At 38.9% G+C, this 18,472-nt stretch overlaps 1 protein-coding gene across 1 annotated transcript in view; it reads right to left on the reverse strand.

Annotated features, from left to right (window-relative positions):
• Positions 1-6,957: 6,957 nt before the first annotated feature.
• Positions 6,958-18,472, reverse strand: part of LOC133651823 (ubiquitin carboxyl-terminal hydrolase 31-like) — a 33,185-nt gene continuing 21,670 nt past the window's right edge. The window contains exons 12-16 of the mRNA XM_062049976.1: positions 16,394-16,513; positions 16,100-16,325; positions 15,868-16,026; positions 15,654-15,806; positions 6,958-11,873 (exon numbers count right to left, since the gene is read on the reverse strand). Coding sequence (XP_061905960.1) covers positions 10,429-11,873; positions 15,654-15,806; positions 15,868-16,026; positions 16,100-16,325; positions 16,394-16,513 — 2,103 coding nt within the window. The 3' untranslated portion in view covers positions 6,958-10,428. The remainder of the gene's footprint in view (positions 11,874-15,653; positions 15,807-15,867; positions 16,027-16,099; positions 16,326-16,393; positions 16,514-18,472) is intronic.

Below are 18,472 nucleotides of genomic sequence, written 5' to 3' on the forward strand. Positions count from 1 at the left end.
GCAGTACCACCCGAGGGATCGAAGGTCCGTAATATCGCTTACGTGCAGTGATTTCTCCAGATTCTCTGAACCTTTTGATGATATTACGGACCGTAGATGGTGAAATCCCTAAATTCCTTGCAATAGCTGGTTGAGAAATGTTGTTCTTTAACTGTTCGACAATTTGCTCACACATTTGTTGACAAAGTGGTGTACCTCGCCCCATCCTTGTTTGTGAATGACTGAACATTTCATGGAAGCTGTTTTTATACCCAATCATGGCACCCACCTGTTCCCAATTAGCCTGTTCACATGTGGGATGTTCCAAATAAGTGTTTGATGAGCACTCCTCAACTTTCTCAGTCTTTTTTGCCACTTGTGCCAGCTTTTTTGAAACATGTTGCAGGCATGAAATTCCAAATGAGCTAATATTTGCAAAAAATAGCAAAGTTTTCTAGTTTGAACGTTAAGTATCTTATCTTTGCAGTCTATTCAATTGAATATAAGTTGAAAAGGATTTGCAAATCATTGTGTTCTGTTTTTATTGACCATTTTCACTGGTTTTGGGGGTTTGTAATAAGATGTTCCGTTCATGTACGTGACCTTTCAGCTGCACATCTTTGCTCTCCTGCCATCAATAACTATGGATTCCTCCGCAGTGTAACTGTGGGAGACAAAAAAGAGATAAAGCTCACCCGCCACGTCAACAAGCGGGAACGTTATCTTGCGGGGACATGTTGTTTTTGTCTCACCACAGTACATAACTCCAGGCCTACTAAATAAATCAAATACTGTATCGTGGCGACTGGGGGAGATTTCACAACAGTCTTATTCTAACAGCAAGTAAAAATATTAAATGTAATTTTGTATAAATTTAATTATGACACTGATTAGAATGGCAGCTACTCTGATTTTCATTTATTTGTTTTTCAACAATTTCACACATGAATAGGAATATCTTAAGAATTACAATATTTATAATTATTTAAACTAAAGACATTTAGCACTGTTAATATCGTTAAAATATTATTTTGCCAACATAACATATTTAAATTGTCTACACAGGCACGGACTGTATTGTAGGAAAACAGCGCCCTCTGGTGTTAGCCCAAACAACAAACAAAAACGAAACACAAAAATCGTATATTTAAAATAGAATACAAATATTTTGCTAACAGAACACAAAAATCGTTAGGTTTAACAACATAAAATTTAATATTTAAAATAGAATAAATATTTTGCTCGCATGATGGTAAGAAATATTCCCAATTGGGAGTTTTTCTCTGTATGGAGGAAAGCAGATTAGAGTAAACACCGCCCTCTGGTGGTGGCGCGCTACAAGTACACATAATTAAAAACCTGACTCATTGATAGCTTTTGTATATAGTCTTTATTTGACCAGCGACATATATACACAATTATTATTTTTTACCGCTTGTCCTTTTTGGGTCAGACAACATGTAATATTTAAAATAGAATACAAATATTTTGCTAACAGAACACAAAAATCGTTAGGTATAACAATATAACATTTAATATTTAAAATAGAAGAAATATTCTCAATTGGAGTTTTTCTCTATATGGAGGAGAGCAGATTAGAGTAAACACCGCACTCTGGTGGTGGCGCGCAACAACTACAACTACACATCATTAAAAACCTGACTCATTGATAGCTTTCGTATATAGTCTTTATTTAACCAGCGACATATATACACAATTATTATTATTTTTTATCGCTTGTCCCTTTTGGGTCACACAACATGTAATATTTAAAATAGAATACAAATATTTTGTCAACCGAACACAAAAATCGTTAGGTTTAACAACATAACATTTAATATTTAAAATAGAAGAAATATTCTCAATTGGAGTTTTTCTCTATATGGAGGAGAGCAGATTAGAGTAAACACCGCCCTCTGGTGGTGGCGCGCAACAACTACAACTACACATCATTAAAAACCTGACTCATTGATAGCTTTTGTATATAGTCTATTTAACCAGCGACATATATACACAATTAGTATTGGGTTTTTTTACCGCTTGTCCCTTTTGGGTCACACAACATGTAATATTTAAAATAGAATAACAATTTTTTTTTAACCGAACACAAAAATCGTTAGGTTTAACAACATAACATTTAATATTGAAAATAGAAGAAATATTCTCAATTGGGAGTTTTTCTCTATATGGAGGAGAGCAGATTAGAGTAAACACCGCCCTCTGGTGGTGGCGCGCAACAACTACAACTACACATCATTAAAAACCTGACTCATTGATAGCTTTTGTATATAGTCTATTTAACCAGCGACATATATACACAATTAGTATTGTTTTTTTTACCGCTTGTCCCTTTTGGGTCGCACAACATGTAATATTTAAAATAGAATAACAATTTTTTTTTAACCGAACACAAAAATCGTTAGGTTTAACAACATAACATTTAATATTGAAAATAGAAGAAATATTCTCAATTGGGAGTTTTTCTCTATATGGAGGAGAGCAGATTAGAGTAAACACCGCCCTCTGGTGGTGGCGCGCAACAACTACAACTACACATCATTAAAAACCTGACTCATTGATAGCTTTTGTATATAGTCTATTTAACCAGCGACATATATACACAATTATTATTTTTTTTTACCGCTTGTCCCTTTTGGGTCACACAACATGTAATATTTAAAATAGAATAACAATTTTTTTTTAACAGAACACAAAAATCGTTAGGTATAACATAACATTTAATATTTAAAATAGAAGAAATATTCTCAATTGGAGTTTTTCTCTATATGGAGGAGAGCAGATTAGAGTAAACACCGCCCTCTGGTGGTGGCGCGCAACAACTACAACTACACATCATTAAAAACCTGACTCATTGATAGCTTTTGTATATAGTCTTTATTTGACCAGCGACATAATATACACAATATCCATTTGAAGAAATAAAGTGCATATAGGATAATAGTAAAAATAAATTAACATAAAAGACTATCTGTGATGTTTTGAAATGACATTTTTAAGCATATGAAAGTATAAAAATTTTAAATAAAAAATCCATACAGCCTTAATATACTTGCCAGTTTTTTAGGTATGCAAAAAATTTAAAAAAATAGATGAGGGGGGGGAAGATTTATTGCAGATTGCGGGGCTGTACCTAATAAAATGGCAAGACTACTATTATAAAAAAAACGGCAAAAAAAACAGACATACTGTCTTTCATTCAGCATTGTAATGTCCTTAATATGAATGATATCCATTAGATGGAAAATCAAAACAATCACTTGACTTACTAATCCTAAGGCTTCCGCAGACATTCAGTACAGTATATTGTTGTATTTCATCTTTCTGTGGAGACTTGCACTACAAAGGCTTCAAAATGTGAACTATTATTACCAGCAAGACTCCTGTCAATGTGATTATATATATATATATATTATTTTTTAAAAGACCCAAAATATACAAGTTACCAAGTTCATTCGAGAAAAGAAGAGGAAGAATCATTTTGCCGTCTTATGAATCGCAATATTGCAATATTGTCACAGTCGGGTGTCGTATTATAAAACTAGAAATGTATTACCTTTTCATTGCATTTTGACCTTTCTTTATACGAGTCATCATGGAAGCATCTAAGAACTATCATCACAATACAATTATATGTAGGGGGGAAATTAAAAAAACATCACAGCCGTAGTGTCGTAGCCCCCCCTGCTGGTGTACAACAGTATTTCCCCCTAAAACGACCGAAGACAAGGAACCTACCAAATATTGTTTTGGTAGAAAGCACCTGAAACGGCAAAATACAGTAAACGAGCAAGTGGTGCTAGAATGACAAAGGTGTGCAAATGAAGCCGCATGATAAGGGTAGACATGCTGTAGTATTTTTCATCTAGTGTTCGCCGCGGCACAAAGTTGCATAGTTCATTTATGACGACTCAGCATGCGTTTGTTTGCATGCAACACCGCCTTCCCTTTAAATCTCAAGTGCCGCTATTATTGACGCTTCGGGAAGATATGAAGTGGACACGCGTCACAGTATAAGAGGGTATGTCATATATACAGTACAGGTCAAAAGTTTGGACACACCTTCTCCTCATTCAATGCGTTTTCTTTATTTTCATGACTATTTACATTGTAGATTGTCACTGAAGGCATCAAAACTATGAATGAACACTGTGGGGGGGGCGTGGCCTGCGGACCTGCAGCGAAGCGGGTGTGTCAGGATCGGCTTCGAGATTAGCGACAGGCGCGTAGATGACACAGCTGTGAGTGTTTGTCTGATCACCTGTCGCTCTGTTAAAGGCAGCAGTCGGGAAGGAGAGGAGGTTGTTGATGGTGGAGAACGAGCGAGAGAAACTCGAACATGGCTGAAAAGCACAACTTACTGCAAAATAAATAATTGTTCGCAAAGATGAACACGGTTGTCATGTCCGTCATTGGTGGTCCAGAGAACCCGGAGGAGCAAGACCTCCACAAACACGTGTGGAGTTATGTGCTTAACAAAAAAAAAGTTGAAATAACTGAAAACATGTTTTATATTCTAGTTTCTTTAAAATAGCCACCCGTTGCGCTGATTACTGGTTTGCCCACTCTTGGCATTCTCTTGATGAGCTTGAAGAGGTAATTACCTGAAAGGGTTTTCACTTCACAGGTGTCATAGTTTTGATGCCTTCAGTGACAATCTACAATGTTTCTTGAATAGTCAAGAACATAAAGAAAACGCATTGAAATGAGAAGGTGTGTCCAAACGTTTGGCCTGTACTGTGTGTACACACATATATATATATATATATATATATATATATATATATATATATATAATTTTACAGGTTAAGTAGAAACACGTTGCTGTAAATGCTCAATTTAACACCTAAAAACCTAGGGCTTGAATTAGTGCCAGGTCACACAAACACTTGCGGCTGTAGGCAACCTACTGAATTTTTTTTTTTTTTTTTTTTAAATAAACACTTTAATATGGGTAGGAGCTGCATTTTGGGCTTTATCCTCTTAAGGCCCAAGCTGTTTGTTTATATGCTTTTTTTTTATTTCTCTTTGCTATTTAGGCTTTTTGGACCCTAATTAGAATAAAAACTAAGAATCATCTTTTAATATGATGTACTTAGTCCATAAGTACACGTTTGTGTACTTCATGTTTACACTTTTTTTTTCCAAATTCCATTGTATGTTATACTCTTCTGACACCACCAGATGGCAGTATAAGTGTCCACATAAGCGGCCATAAGACCCCAATTCAGTAAGGTACACAATTTTGGAAATAAGAGCTAAAAGGTGCTGTCCACGCATGTGGCCACTAAGCCTTGAGAGAGTACTTCTGCACGTGCTTTAAAATCTACTGTTTAGCATGAACCACTACTACTTCCTTGTATTTCGCTAATTCTGTTGCTGCTGTGTTGCAGCAATTTATTGTTCCTAAATGTCACTTTCTCATGCCCTTTTACGGCTTTTAGGACAAATCGATGTTAACTAATAATAAAAGCAGTTTGGATCATTAGCGTTAGCTGTCATTGAATGTATATTTTTATCATAACAACAAGACTGCAAATTGTTTGTTGCTTTTCTTGCACTGTTAATGTGTGTCCAATTATTTATTTGAAATATTTGTCACATAAACAGACAGTGGTGTTCTGTTAAACCAGTAACGGCAACATAAGCTCCCGGGTGGGGTTCTGCTTATACTTTTTGATTTGAAAAATGTCAACTGTGAGCACGTTTCAAACAGCCCCTTTTTATGTTTTTGAAGTTGAAAAACGTTTTTGATGGTATTTTATTCATTTTTTTTGCTCAATTATCTCAAATTTCAGTCCGTAACAAAAATGTCAAAAAGTATGTTGTAAAGGGGAACTGCACTTTATAACAATGTTGCCTATTGTTCACTATAATTAGATTTTAATGCATTCAAATTCTTAAATAACCATCCAAAAATTGCCAACAATACTTCATTTACATTTTGAGACCGACATTAACCAAGGATTAGCGATATTGTTATTATAAGCGCTAACGCAGACATACTATTTATAGAGAGCTCGTGCTGCTATGTTGACATCAACGGCTGGTGAGCTGCTTTCTCGCCTCGGAGCTCGTAAAAGTTTATTCCCGATCATAAATAATTCCTCTCACCTTGATAGTAGAAGGAAGATAATTTGACAAGTTGGTCAACTTTGACAGTCAATTTAGACCCGGAAATGGCGAGGAAGACACGAAAAGACGCTTGGTTTTTCTTTGCGAGCATTATGAGTAATTATTCATCAACAGCCCATTATTCGGCATCCCAGTGAGAGCAGACATTGCACAGTAAGTGATGTTTTATCATGTTTGTTGCAGTGAGTAGTAATCAGTTGTCGTTGAAGGAAAAAGCAAGTGTTTGTAAAATAATGCACTGCCGTATGCTTAAAATGAACAAAATACGTAAATAAGAATGTTACTTCATTACATATGTACTTACAGCGTGTATATAAAACGATTAAAATGTCGGGATGTTTTTACGCACTTTATAGGCAGAATAGACGTCCATTGACTCCATTGTTAGCTGACTTTTGCTCACATTTATTTACTAGTTAGAATGCATAAAAAAATAAACTTGTGTGCTTGTTTTACATAAGGATTATGAATGACGGGCACAATTTTTTAAAATTGTGAACCTTTTAAAATAATGCCTTTTGATCACGTCACAGTATAAATTTGTACAGCATGACTGTTTTATCAAAAGGCCTTTTTAAAAAAGGTTTAAATTAATAAATAAAAATGTAATTACATGTTTGGTGTTTGGGTTAACTAAAGGCCTTAGTGGCCACATGCGTGGACAGCACCTTTTAGCTCTTATTTCCAAAAAATTGTGTACACTACTGAGTTGGGGTCTTATGGCCGCTTATGTGGACACTTATACTGCCATCTAGTGGTGTCAGAAGAGTATAACATACAATGGAATTTGGGGGAAAAAAAGTGTAAAAAGAAGAATTAGCATGTCACTAAACATGAAGTACACGTTTGTGTACTTATGGACTAAGTACATCATATCAAAAGATGATTCTTAGTTTTTATTCTAATTACCGTATTTTTCGGACTATAAGTCGCAGTTTTTTTCATAGTTTGGCCGGGGGTGCGACTTATACTCAGGAGCGACTTATGTGTGAAATTAACACATTACCGTAAAATATCAAATAATATTATTTAGCTCATTCACGTAAGAGACGAGATGTATAAGATTTCATGGGATTTAGCGATTAGGAGTGACAGATTGTTTGGTAAACGTATAGCATGTTCTATATGTAATAGTTATTTGAATGACTCTTACCATAATATGTTACGTTAACATACCAGGCACGTTCTCAGTTGGTTATTTATGCCTCATATAACGTACACTTATTCAGCCTGTTGTTCACTATTCTTTATTTATTTTGAATTGCCTTTCAAATGTCTATTCTTGGTGTTGGCTTTTATCAAATACATTTCCCCAAAAAATGCGACTTATACTCCAGTGCGACTTTTATATGTTTTTTTCCTTCTTTATTATGCATTTTCGGCCGGTGCGGCTTATACTCCGGTGCGACTTATACTCCAAAAAATACGGTAGGGTCCAATAAGCCCAAATAGCAAAGAGAAATAAATTTTAAAAAAGCATGTAAACAAACAGCTTGGGCCTTACTAGGTTAAGGTGATTTGAGAGATTTGAACAAAAAAAAGAAGTTTGACAAATAAAGGACTTACATCATGTTCTGTATTGCTTTAGGGTATTGCTGAATAACTGCCAGTGCATCATACACCTGTGAAATAAATGGACATCGAAATGTTTTAATTTAACACTAAAAAAAAAGCTAACCTGCTTAGAAGAAAACATTTATAGTGGAGTGACAAAGTATGGCCAAAATACAGCAAACATTTACTCTAATTGTTCACACTTCTTCAATTATTGCTTGCTTCTAATTACATCCTGTCGTCTTTGCGGTTTAGGTGAATAAATACAATTGGAGCATTTACAGTAAGTGTTGTCCCACTTTCTGTACTTTGATGGCAACAATTACTTCAGTTAATATTCTCCCTCATACCGTGTGTACTGGCTTGTTCCGCATTAGACGCAGGGTTAACGTGACAAAGCCAGCATTGCTCGTATTTCTTGAAGAGCACTATATTATGACATGATGTCAACAAAAACAAGTTTAGGATGGATGACATAACATACGCTGACTGGGTTGTACTAAGTTCTGGTGTTAAAAATGCCAGACCGTGTCTGGTTACAGCACCATGTACCCTTTTTTTTAAATATTTAAGGCCTGGAACTACTTGACGATATGTTAAAATGATGTTTTAGAAGACACGCGAGAGTTACATCAAGTTAGTGTTTGTATACTTTTGCTACAGGAGGAAGGAAGCTACTGATCTATTACAAAGTGCAGAATAATTACTACATTCCTACTCAGTGATGCATACAGTAGTAGACTACCATGTTACCGTTTGTTACTATTAGTAACGCGCTTAAGATTGTTTTGACTTTGCTTTTGGAAGTAGAACAATACATACTTTATACTTTCTATACAGACTCATCTACAGCTATTTATATATTGTGTATATATATATATATGTGTGTGTGTATGTATGTATATATATATATATACACTACCGTTCAAAAGTTTGGGGTCACATTGAAATGTCCTTATTTTTGAAGGAAAAGCACTGTACTTTTCAATGAAGATAACTTTAAACTAGTCTTAACTTTAAAGAAATACACTCTATACATTGCTAATGTGGTAAATGACTATTCTAGCTGCAAATGTCTGGTTTTTGGTGCAATATCTACATAGGTATATAGAGGCCCATTTCCAGCAACTATCACTCCAGTGTTCTAATGGTACAATGTGTTTGCTCAGAAGGCTAATTGATTAGAAAACCCTTGTGCAATCATGTTCACACATCTGAAAACACTTTAGCTCGTTACAGAAGCTACAAAACTGACCTTCCTTTGAGCAGATTGAGTTTCTGGAGCATCATATTTGTGGGGTCAATTAAACGCTCAAAATGGCCAGAAAAAGAGAACTTTCATCTGAAACTCGACAGTCTATGCTTGTTCTTAGAAATGAAGGCTATTCCACAAAATTGTTTGGGTGACCCCAAACTTTTGAACGGTAGTGTATATATGTATGTATATATATATATATATATATATATATATATATATGCACACACACACACGATGTGTATATATAGAGATTTTTAAAGGGTTTCATTCCAAAACATTTTCTTATAAAACACTATTATAAAACTTGTATTTAAACAAAAATAGTTGTAAAATATCTATAAGTGTGTCTTGTGGACCAATTAGCAAGTTTATTCTGCCGTTTCATTGGCCATCGTGACTTTAAAAAAATTCTCACCGACACGTCTTTGCTCAAATCAATTTTCGAAACGTAAATAAATAATTACGCGGAATGAAACGCTTTCTATTTCATGTTTGTGGTCTCGACCTTGACCACAGACTAATTATGTCACTGAGGAGAAAGCTCATTAATGAAGTAAGTCTCCTGGATGGGATTTTGGATTCTGAGGCTACGTTCACACTGCAGGGTATTACGGCCAATTCAGATTTTTTTAATTTTCTCTTAGATCCGATCTTGACGTCATTAGTTGGTAAACATGGCTCCAATTTCAGTAGATTTGCAGAATTTTTTTTTCCAACCAAATTGTTTCACGTACAAGATTAAGAAGGAAGACAATAATTTTGTCCCACGCAGTTTGTGGGACATTTGCCTGTTCTGAGGACTCCGTAGTGGTGGGATATCAACGTGAGTTCTAGAACTAGGAATGCAACGATTAATGTCCGAGTAATAATCACGATTACTATGTCATGAATCCTAAATAACACTGCACCAGCGCCACTTAAGCACTTTGTCCAGTTTACATCTGCTGTGACAACTAGAAAACACACGAGCCTCCACCAGGGGGCAGTGTAGCGTACCCAGATGTAAAACATCATTTGCACAATCAGCCTTTTCATATAAAGCCATAAAGGAATGGAACGACCTCACAACAAACTTGAAAAGTCTAACAGATTTCTCTTCTTAATCTTAATCTTGTTAATCATTGCATCCCTATCTAAAACATCTTTTTCTGCTCATTTGTCCAATATTTCTTTTCGCAATTGTCTATTTTGGCCGAGAACTGTCGCGTTTTGATGACGTTTAGGTTGGATAACCGCGACCCGATTGTTCAGACTGCAGTTGTATCGGCCATAAACGGAATTTATATCTAAATATGAAAGAGGCCTTGGTTGGATTTGTAAAAACGGGAATTGTACTGTGAATAAAACCGGAATTGCAACAGTGTGAAGGTAGCCTAAGTGTCAAGTTTGCGTACTTTTCACAGCGGGGTGCTGAGCAGAAGGTAGGCACAGAGAATGTACAGTAGCTGCATTCAGTAAGAAGAAAAGTACGTACGATGGTGGCGTCACTGAGGCCGCGGTGTCGTACGTGCGGGTGATTGCGTGCTCGACGACGGCTTCCGGGAAGGCGTCTTCTTGTCGAGTGGTTTCTTACCGTTGGCCGGCGACTTGAGACTCGTGTCGGCACCGGAAGCATTGGTCTTGCCCACGTGCAGCAGAGAGCGGCCGAGAGAGGAGGCGGCCTTGGACTCCTTGGCTTCTGCCTTTTTCTCAGCTGCGGCTCTCGGAGCGTCTGCTTTCAGAGGCGAGGATGTGTCGACCGCCGTTTTGCCGTTCTCAACGCCGCCTTCCTTGGCCTGTCCGTTCTGCTTGCATGTCCTCTCCGAGGTCCTTTTGAAAAGCAGGCTGCTCTTGCCTAAGTCGGCCGACCGGCGGCTTTCCCGTTGTCTCAGCGCACTTTTAAAGAAGGACAGGCCTTTCTCCTCCGACTTCCCGCCGCGCTGCAGGTCTCTGCTGGACACGCTGGGAGAGCGCAGGCTGGTGACGGACGAGCTGCTGCTGGAGCTCCGCACCGTCTTCGCCTCGTGTCGGCTGCTTTCGCCCGTCTTGGACAGAGGGCTCCCTCGCGGGCTGTTGATCAGAGGACTGGTGTGTATGGAGTCTCTGCTGAAGCTCCTCTCCACCAGACGCTTACGAGCGCTGGCCGGGTTCTTCTCGGGGACGCCCGGGTTCTTCTTGGTGGTGGGGGAGGGTGACGCTGACGACAGAGGCGTGGAGCGCACACACAGTCTGTGTTTTGACGTCGCTTCCAGATTTGAGGACGCCTCCTTTGTTTTGGAAGGCGTCCCACTAGGTGTCGAGGTGCTTTTCTTGCTCGTGACGTTCTTCTCTTTCGTGTTGCTTACCTTCTTGCCTTTTACAGGCGTGCTCGAAGGGGTCTCGGACGTCGCGGGTTTATTACACAGACGTTTTTTGGAGGTTTTTTCCTGCTCTGCTTTGGCGGTTTTCGTGGAGCTCGTGCTTTCTTTGCGTTTCTGCTCCTTGGAGGGCGTGGATTGAGACGGAAGGACGTTTTGGTCTATGGCCGTGATCTGGTTGTTGTTTTCGGTGGGCTCGTTTTTGGACGTCTTCTTGTCCACCGGCGTGGGAGCGCGGCAGTACATCATATCCAGGAAACGCTTGTTGTGGTTCTCCTGCTCGGCGTGGTTGCTCTCCACCGCAGACAAGGGAGTCCTGCCGCCGAAGTAGCGCTCGTGTCGGCTGTAGCTGCCGAAGCAGGACGTGGACACGCGGTCGTCGCAGGCCTCGCCAATCCGCTCAAGGGGTGGCGAGCACCGAGAGTCCAGGGAGAAGCGCGAGGGTGAGCTGGACCTCATTTGCAGCTTGGTGGAGAGAGACCAGGAGGGCTTGACGCCGCTGTCACTGTAAGCTAAGGGGCTGGCAATGGACGACCTGGAAGACGAGCTCTGATGCTGGATGCTCCTCACGAAGGGGCGGACGGAGAAACCACCTTGAAAACAAAGATGAAGACTATTGAGGAAAAATACACAATTGTAGGCAGTAAAGCGTTTACCCATGAGCAAACGTCACAGTGCAAAAACTGAAATCTAAGTAAGAATAAATATCTCAAATATGGGTGATATTTGTTTATTTTCTGTCTGATAAGATAATTCTTCTCACTAAGCAGATTTTATGTTAGAGTGTTTTACTTGTTTTAAGGGTTTTGGTCCTAAATGATCGCAGTAAGATATTACAGCTTGTAGCTGAGATGTTATGACCTATATTGAGTAAAACATGCTTGAAACTAGAATATCAAATGTGGCAAAGCTGTGTCATTAACACTCACAAGTATAAAACTACCGTATTTTTCGGAGTATAAGTTGCTCCAGAGTATAAGTCGCACCGGCCGAAAATGCATAATAAAGAAGGAAAAAAACATATAGAAGTCGCACTGGAGTATAAGTCGCATTTTTTAGGGAAATTTATTTGATAAAACCCAACACCAAGAATAGACATTTGAAAGGCAATTTAAAATACATAAAGAATAGTGAACAACAGGCTGAATAAGTGTACGTTATATGAGGCATAAATAACCAACTGAGAACGTGCCTGGTATGTTAACGTAACATATTATGGTAAGAGTCATTCAAATAACTATAACATATAGAACATGCTATACGTTTACCAAACAATCTGTCACTCCTAATCGCTAAATCCCATGAAATCTTATACGTCTAGTCTCTTACGTGAATGAGCTAAATAATATTATTTGATATTTTACGGTAATGTGTTAATAATTTCACACATAAGTCACTCCTGAGTATAAGTCGCACCCCCGGCCAAACTATGAAAAAAACTGCGACTTATGGTCTGAAAAATACGGTACTTTTTTAAAGTAATAATTTCTTACTTCAAGCATGAAAAAAAAATCATGATAAAAACGCGTATCATTATGTCAAGATAATGGCACTAGCATTTACTTAATTTAAGAAAATGTTTCAACATATTGAGCAAAAAGGTCTCAATTTGTTTTTCTACCAAGAAAAGTGCACTTGTTATTATTGAGAATATACTTATTTTAAGGTATTTTGGGGTTCATTGAGGTTAGCTAATTTTACTTGTTTTGGAAAGTCTTGACAAGCCAAATTTTCTTGTTCTATTGGCAGATCATTTTGCTTAGTCCAAGTAAAATACACCTAATTTTTGTATTTTTTTTTTCTTGTTTTTGAACACTGACTTTTTGCAGTGCATTGATTACGTCTCAATTAAGACCAGCCTGTAAATCTAAACCAGCCTAATGGCATGGAGTGAAACCTAATACAGTAGTAAATTACATAACACCGCATGTGCTGGCCACACTCCTGGTAACCATATGCTGAGGCAGCACTCTGCAAAGCGAGCCCTCGCTTCCCATCAACCACAAGCGGCTTGCCGAGCTCACATCTGTTTCAGTTTCAGGCGAGGTTTGCCAGACATAAGAAGTAGCCGATTCCTGTCTGAAGCTGAAGAGCTGCGAGAAAACCTGATGTTTTTTTTTATTTCAAGAGCAATGTTGATATTGGAGAGACGCTGCCTAAGGATGAGATTAGAAAAGAAAATGTATATTGGTACCGGTGCCTGGGATCAGTACCAACTTTTGGTACTTTTGTCTGTGTTAATACATGTTAATTGTTTATTGATAAAATAAGTAAACTCGGAAGTAAGCATGCTTCACTTCTAGTCGTATTAGTACTGTTGCAATTTCAAGGATTCTGTGCAAGCAAAGTCAACATTTTCTGAACCGCGGAAAAGAGTATAAAAGAAGATGTCTCCCACAGTTTTAGGGACATTTGCCTCGATGTCTGCTCTGAAGAGCGTGTTGGCGATCAGTGGTGGAACATTGATTGACGTGAGTTCCTAAAACATTATTTTAGCCTGTTTCTGCTAATTTGTCAACTAATTTATTTTGTACCCGTCTATTTCCGTCAACAATAATGACGCTTATGATAAGCCTCATCATTATTCACCATTATGCGACTGGAGCGCAGGACAGTTCACACTGAAGTCGCATCATAATTTGTAATATAAATCTCATAATAATACTGTCTATAATATTGCTGACAGAAAATGAACTTCCATACCTTTTAACATTTTCTTGTAATCAGACAATATTTTCAGTATTTTCGTAAATAAGACCGCCCACAAAACGGCTCATCCTGAAGCGACTGTCAGAAAAGGACTTGAAGATGATCTGTAAAACATCATCTATGCAACATTTTGACCAAAGAACCACCATTACATGTTATGTAGACCACAAGGAAATGTTATACATTTAGAAAAAAATCATAATATGTGACCCCCTTCAATGCGCCTTATAATCTGGTGCGCCCTATGGTCCAGAAAATACGGTACTGTTTTTGAGGCTCTGAAGACCGGATGCACTGACAGACTCAGTCAAAAAGGTGGAGTTCTGTGGGTGTTTTTTATCTTCGCTTTTATCGTTTTCACCATAAATGGCAGGTTATTGTGATAGTCCATATCACCTGGTGTGGCCAGTGGGCCTTGAATTTGACACGTGTGGTCTAAATGCCTTGAGTTATCATTACAGTAATAACAGGAAACTAACAATATTGCCTTTCAACTAGGGCTGCAACAACTAATCGATTAAATCGATTAAAATCGATTATAAAAATAGTTGCTGATTAATTTAGTCATCGATTCATTGGATCTATGCTATGCGCATGCGCAGAGGCTTTTTAAACTTTTTTAAATAAACCTTTATTTATAAACTGCAACATGTACAAACAGCTGAGAAACAATAATCAAAATAAGTATGGTGCCAGTATGCTGTTTTTTTTCAATAAAATACTGGAAAGGATAGAAATGTAGTTTGTCTCTTTTATCCGATTATTAATCGATTAATCGAAGTAATAATCGACAGATTAATCGATTATCAAATTAATCGTTAGTTGCAGCCCTACTTTCAACCATTTCGATTTCTTCACTATTTGCTGTGTAATTCTAATACAGTAACAAGTTGTGAGCAAATAATTTCTGCAAGTGCAAAAATTCTGAATCAAAGAGGTTGTGCACAGACAACATAACTTTGGGTGGACAACCAGCCCCTGTTTTCCAGGCATTTCCACTAGAAACTCCTCTGTTTTCAGGTCAACTCTGTAGTGCTGTGCAAGTTTGTTTACACTGCTATTATCTGGGATCTTCTTCCGGGGTTAGCCCACAGCTGTGCTTGAGTGACTGTGTAGTCTGCAACCAGACGTGACATCACAAGTAACGAAGGTATCAAGATATGGCACCATTTAATTTCACATCAATTGATACCCTGTAGTAGCAGCGGAATTTGGTCGGTGCCTATAAAAGTACCGAATTTGGTACCCTTTCCTGATCTTCTGGAGTCTGCGCTGTTGCTTCAAAGGTATGTCAATTATTAGTAGTCAAATTGTGAAAAAAAGCCCTGAAATGTAATTGTGGGGGGAGGTGTGGTCAGCGCGCTTGCAGGAGCAAAGGTCACCGCCTCTGTCTATGGTGCGGAGAACGAGCACCATCGGATAGGGGCGGGGCATGTGCTGACGGCGAGACACAGCTGGCAGTGAGCGGCCGGGAGCAGGAGGAGGAGAGGCATGACACAGAGGAGGACTGAAAAGTCGAGTGTCATATGAATATTGTGGAAAAATAAAAACCTTTGTCAAACCAGAACAACGGTCTCCAGCTGTTGCGTGTGATCCACCAAACCTGCTAGGAGGTAACTTCCACAGTAATATTTGCAGTACAATAAATACGTGGATTGTCTCACCGTCGTCTTCGCTACGCTCTGCGGGAAACTCCACCGACTCCGCCAGCGAAGCCAGAGAGGTGCGTCTGGACGAGGCGCCTGACGCCAAGCTAGCAGGTCTGCTACCGGGCAGCCTGTTGATCCAGTGGTCGCACAGGGAAGAACTGGTAGAGCCTGCCAGGTGAATTAAAGTAAATGAGCTGACTGGAGAGTTAGGGGTTAAAACCAGCCTGACCTGCAACAGAACTGTTGGCGGACCAGGAAGGTATAGCAGTCCTCCGCTGGTAGAAAAGAATGTAGGCAGTTTGTTGACACACGTCGTCGTCGGCTACCGGTGAAACCTCGCTGTCATCAAAACAGTACCACTGACCATCGACGGAGTTCTTGCAGTAGGCTGCACAAAAGGAAATGTGATTTAATGTGCAAGAACAGCACATTTCTCCAATCATACAATGGCTGTTTGTTACCAGTGTAGTGGCCTCCGTGCATGCTCCCGTGATGGTTGCACACAGCGTACAGGTCATACAGGAAGTCATCAGGGTTTCTCCCTAAGCCGTAGGGTCGTCTCCACGGTGACCAGTGGGAAGGTAAACTCCAGCTGCTCTGGCTCCTCTTCACCACGTGAGGCGCCATGTCCATGCCCATCAGCGGGAACTGCACCAAGTTTTGCATCTTCACCCTGCGGTCTCCCTCCTGAGAACACAAAAGACGGCTTGCGTCTGCCTGAGGGTTGGCGAAAACAAGACGGCGAGTTGAAGTACCTGTCTGAATCTCTTGAGGTGCAGTATGAGCACGTCAGGCAATGTCCACAGGCTGAGCTTAATGCGGCCCTGCTGCAGCTGCTTGCAGTGGGGGCAGCGCCAGGCGTCGTCTGGGGCCAGCTGAAACACAAGAACCAGAGCAGCGGCCATCAAGGACAAACTCCATTTAGCCGCTTGTAAAAAAAAAATAATAATAATAAAAAACAAAACCTCAAACCGCATGGGGCACCGCCTTTTATTTGCCTTTCTCTCTGCTCCCCCTCCTACATTCTTTTGCAATGGTTTATGTTGGCCTTGGCTTCACGTGGTATGTTAGTCCAAACGTAGCATTAGGAGTAAAAAACACAGCAAAACCACAAAAAGAGACTGTTTTTAGCACCAGAGTGAGCGCCGAGAGTAACATGGAGGAACACCCGCTGACTGAGAAAAACTGAGACGCAGTCGTCCCTTGTTTATCGCGGCTAATTGGCTCCAGGCCTAACCGTGGCAAACGGATTTCGATATCTATTAAATATAAATATTTTTATAGAGCTCAAAACTGGTTTCCAACCTTCTAAACATGTTTTTTTTAACGTAACCAGAGGCCTCTAAACATAAAAACACCCATATAGGCTCGTTTCATCCAATCTAGTACCGTATTTTTTTGGAGTATAAGTTGCTCCGAAGTATAAGTCGCACCGGCCGAAAATGCATAATAAAGAAGAAAAAAACATATATAAGTCGCACTGGAGTATAAGTCGCATTTTTTGGGGAAATTTATTTGATAAAACCCAACACCAAGAATAGACATTTGAAAGGCAATTTAAAATAAATAAAGAATAGTGAACAACAGGCTGAATAAGTGTACGTTATATGAGGCATAAATAACCAACTGAGAACGTGCCTGGTATGTAAGGCTGCAGCTAACGATTATTTTTCTATCGATTAATCTATAGATTATTTTTTTCGATTAATCGGTTAATCTATAGATTATTTTTTTCGATTAATCTATAGATTATTTTTCCTTTTACCGATTATTTTTTTATTCAAAATGATGAAAAAATAAATGTAGGCCCGTTTTTTCAAAAGGCATGGCTTTTATTTACAAAAAAAAAGAAGTATGGCCACTCAGTCAACATTGACAACAACATGACTAAATATTCTGTAACAATGTAAACATTTAAAACTTTTAACATTTAAAAAAATTAAAAGTAGCTTATTTGCTTTTTAATGTGCAAATATAAAAGTCAACATCCAGTGCAAATCTTAATATTCTGCAATAGTATAAGCATTTCAAAAGTAAAAGTATTGCTTATTTTGCTTTAAAATGTGCAAAAATAAAGATAAACATCCAATACAAAAAAGTGCAAAACGAAATATTCTGTAACAGTGTAAACATTTCAACAAAAGTGAAAGTATTGCTTATTTGCTAAAATGTGCAAAAATAAAGATAAACATCCAATACAAAAAAGTGCCAATATAAATATTCTGGAGCACTGTAAACATTAAGTATTGCTTTTAAAATGTGCAAAATAAACATCCAGTCCAACACAGTACACAATAACCAATTCTACTCATTCCAGTGAGTGACTAACAGTTGTAATGAAGAAAGGTTAGCATGTCTACATGCTTTGGTTCTTTTCTTGTTTACAATATTCCCAGCAGCTGAAAATAGGCGCTCAGAAGGGGTCGATGTGGCTGGAACTGAGAGCTAATTAGCCTTCACCTCAAGCCAGGACTGCGAGTGAGCTGAGCTGCAGTTTAAGTTTCTAGAAGGTCAACGGGCTCATAGTGATGTTACTAGTAGTTGACTGGGAGGTGTTTATTATCATTTGGGGAGAGTCCGCTGCCTGATGCTCACCTGCTAAACACCTATCTGCTCCACCCTGAAGCGCTGACTACATGCGCTCTGAATACGCACTGCTGATTGGCTGATAATGCTTCGTGTGTACCAATCAGATGGTTGTGTGGGTGGGACAATGCTGCGTGCTGAGACAGAGCCAGACGGAGCAAAGCAGCTTGTTAAGACTTTAGCTTAGAAACTCGTTCGGTACACCCCCGTACCGAACCGAAAGCCCCGTACCGAAACGGTTCAATACA

This window comes from Entelurus aequoreus, linkage group LG06, assembly GCF_033978785.1.
Source record: "Entelurus aequoreus isolate RoL-2023_Sb linkage group LG06, RoL_Eaeq_v1.1, whole genome shotgun sequence".
Classification (NCBI taxonomy): Eukaryota; Metazoa; Chordata; class Actinopteri; order Syngnathiformes; family Syngnathidae; genus Entelurus; species Entelurus aequoreus.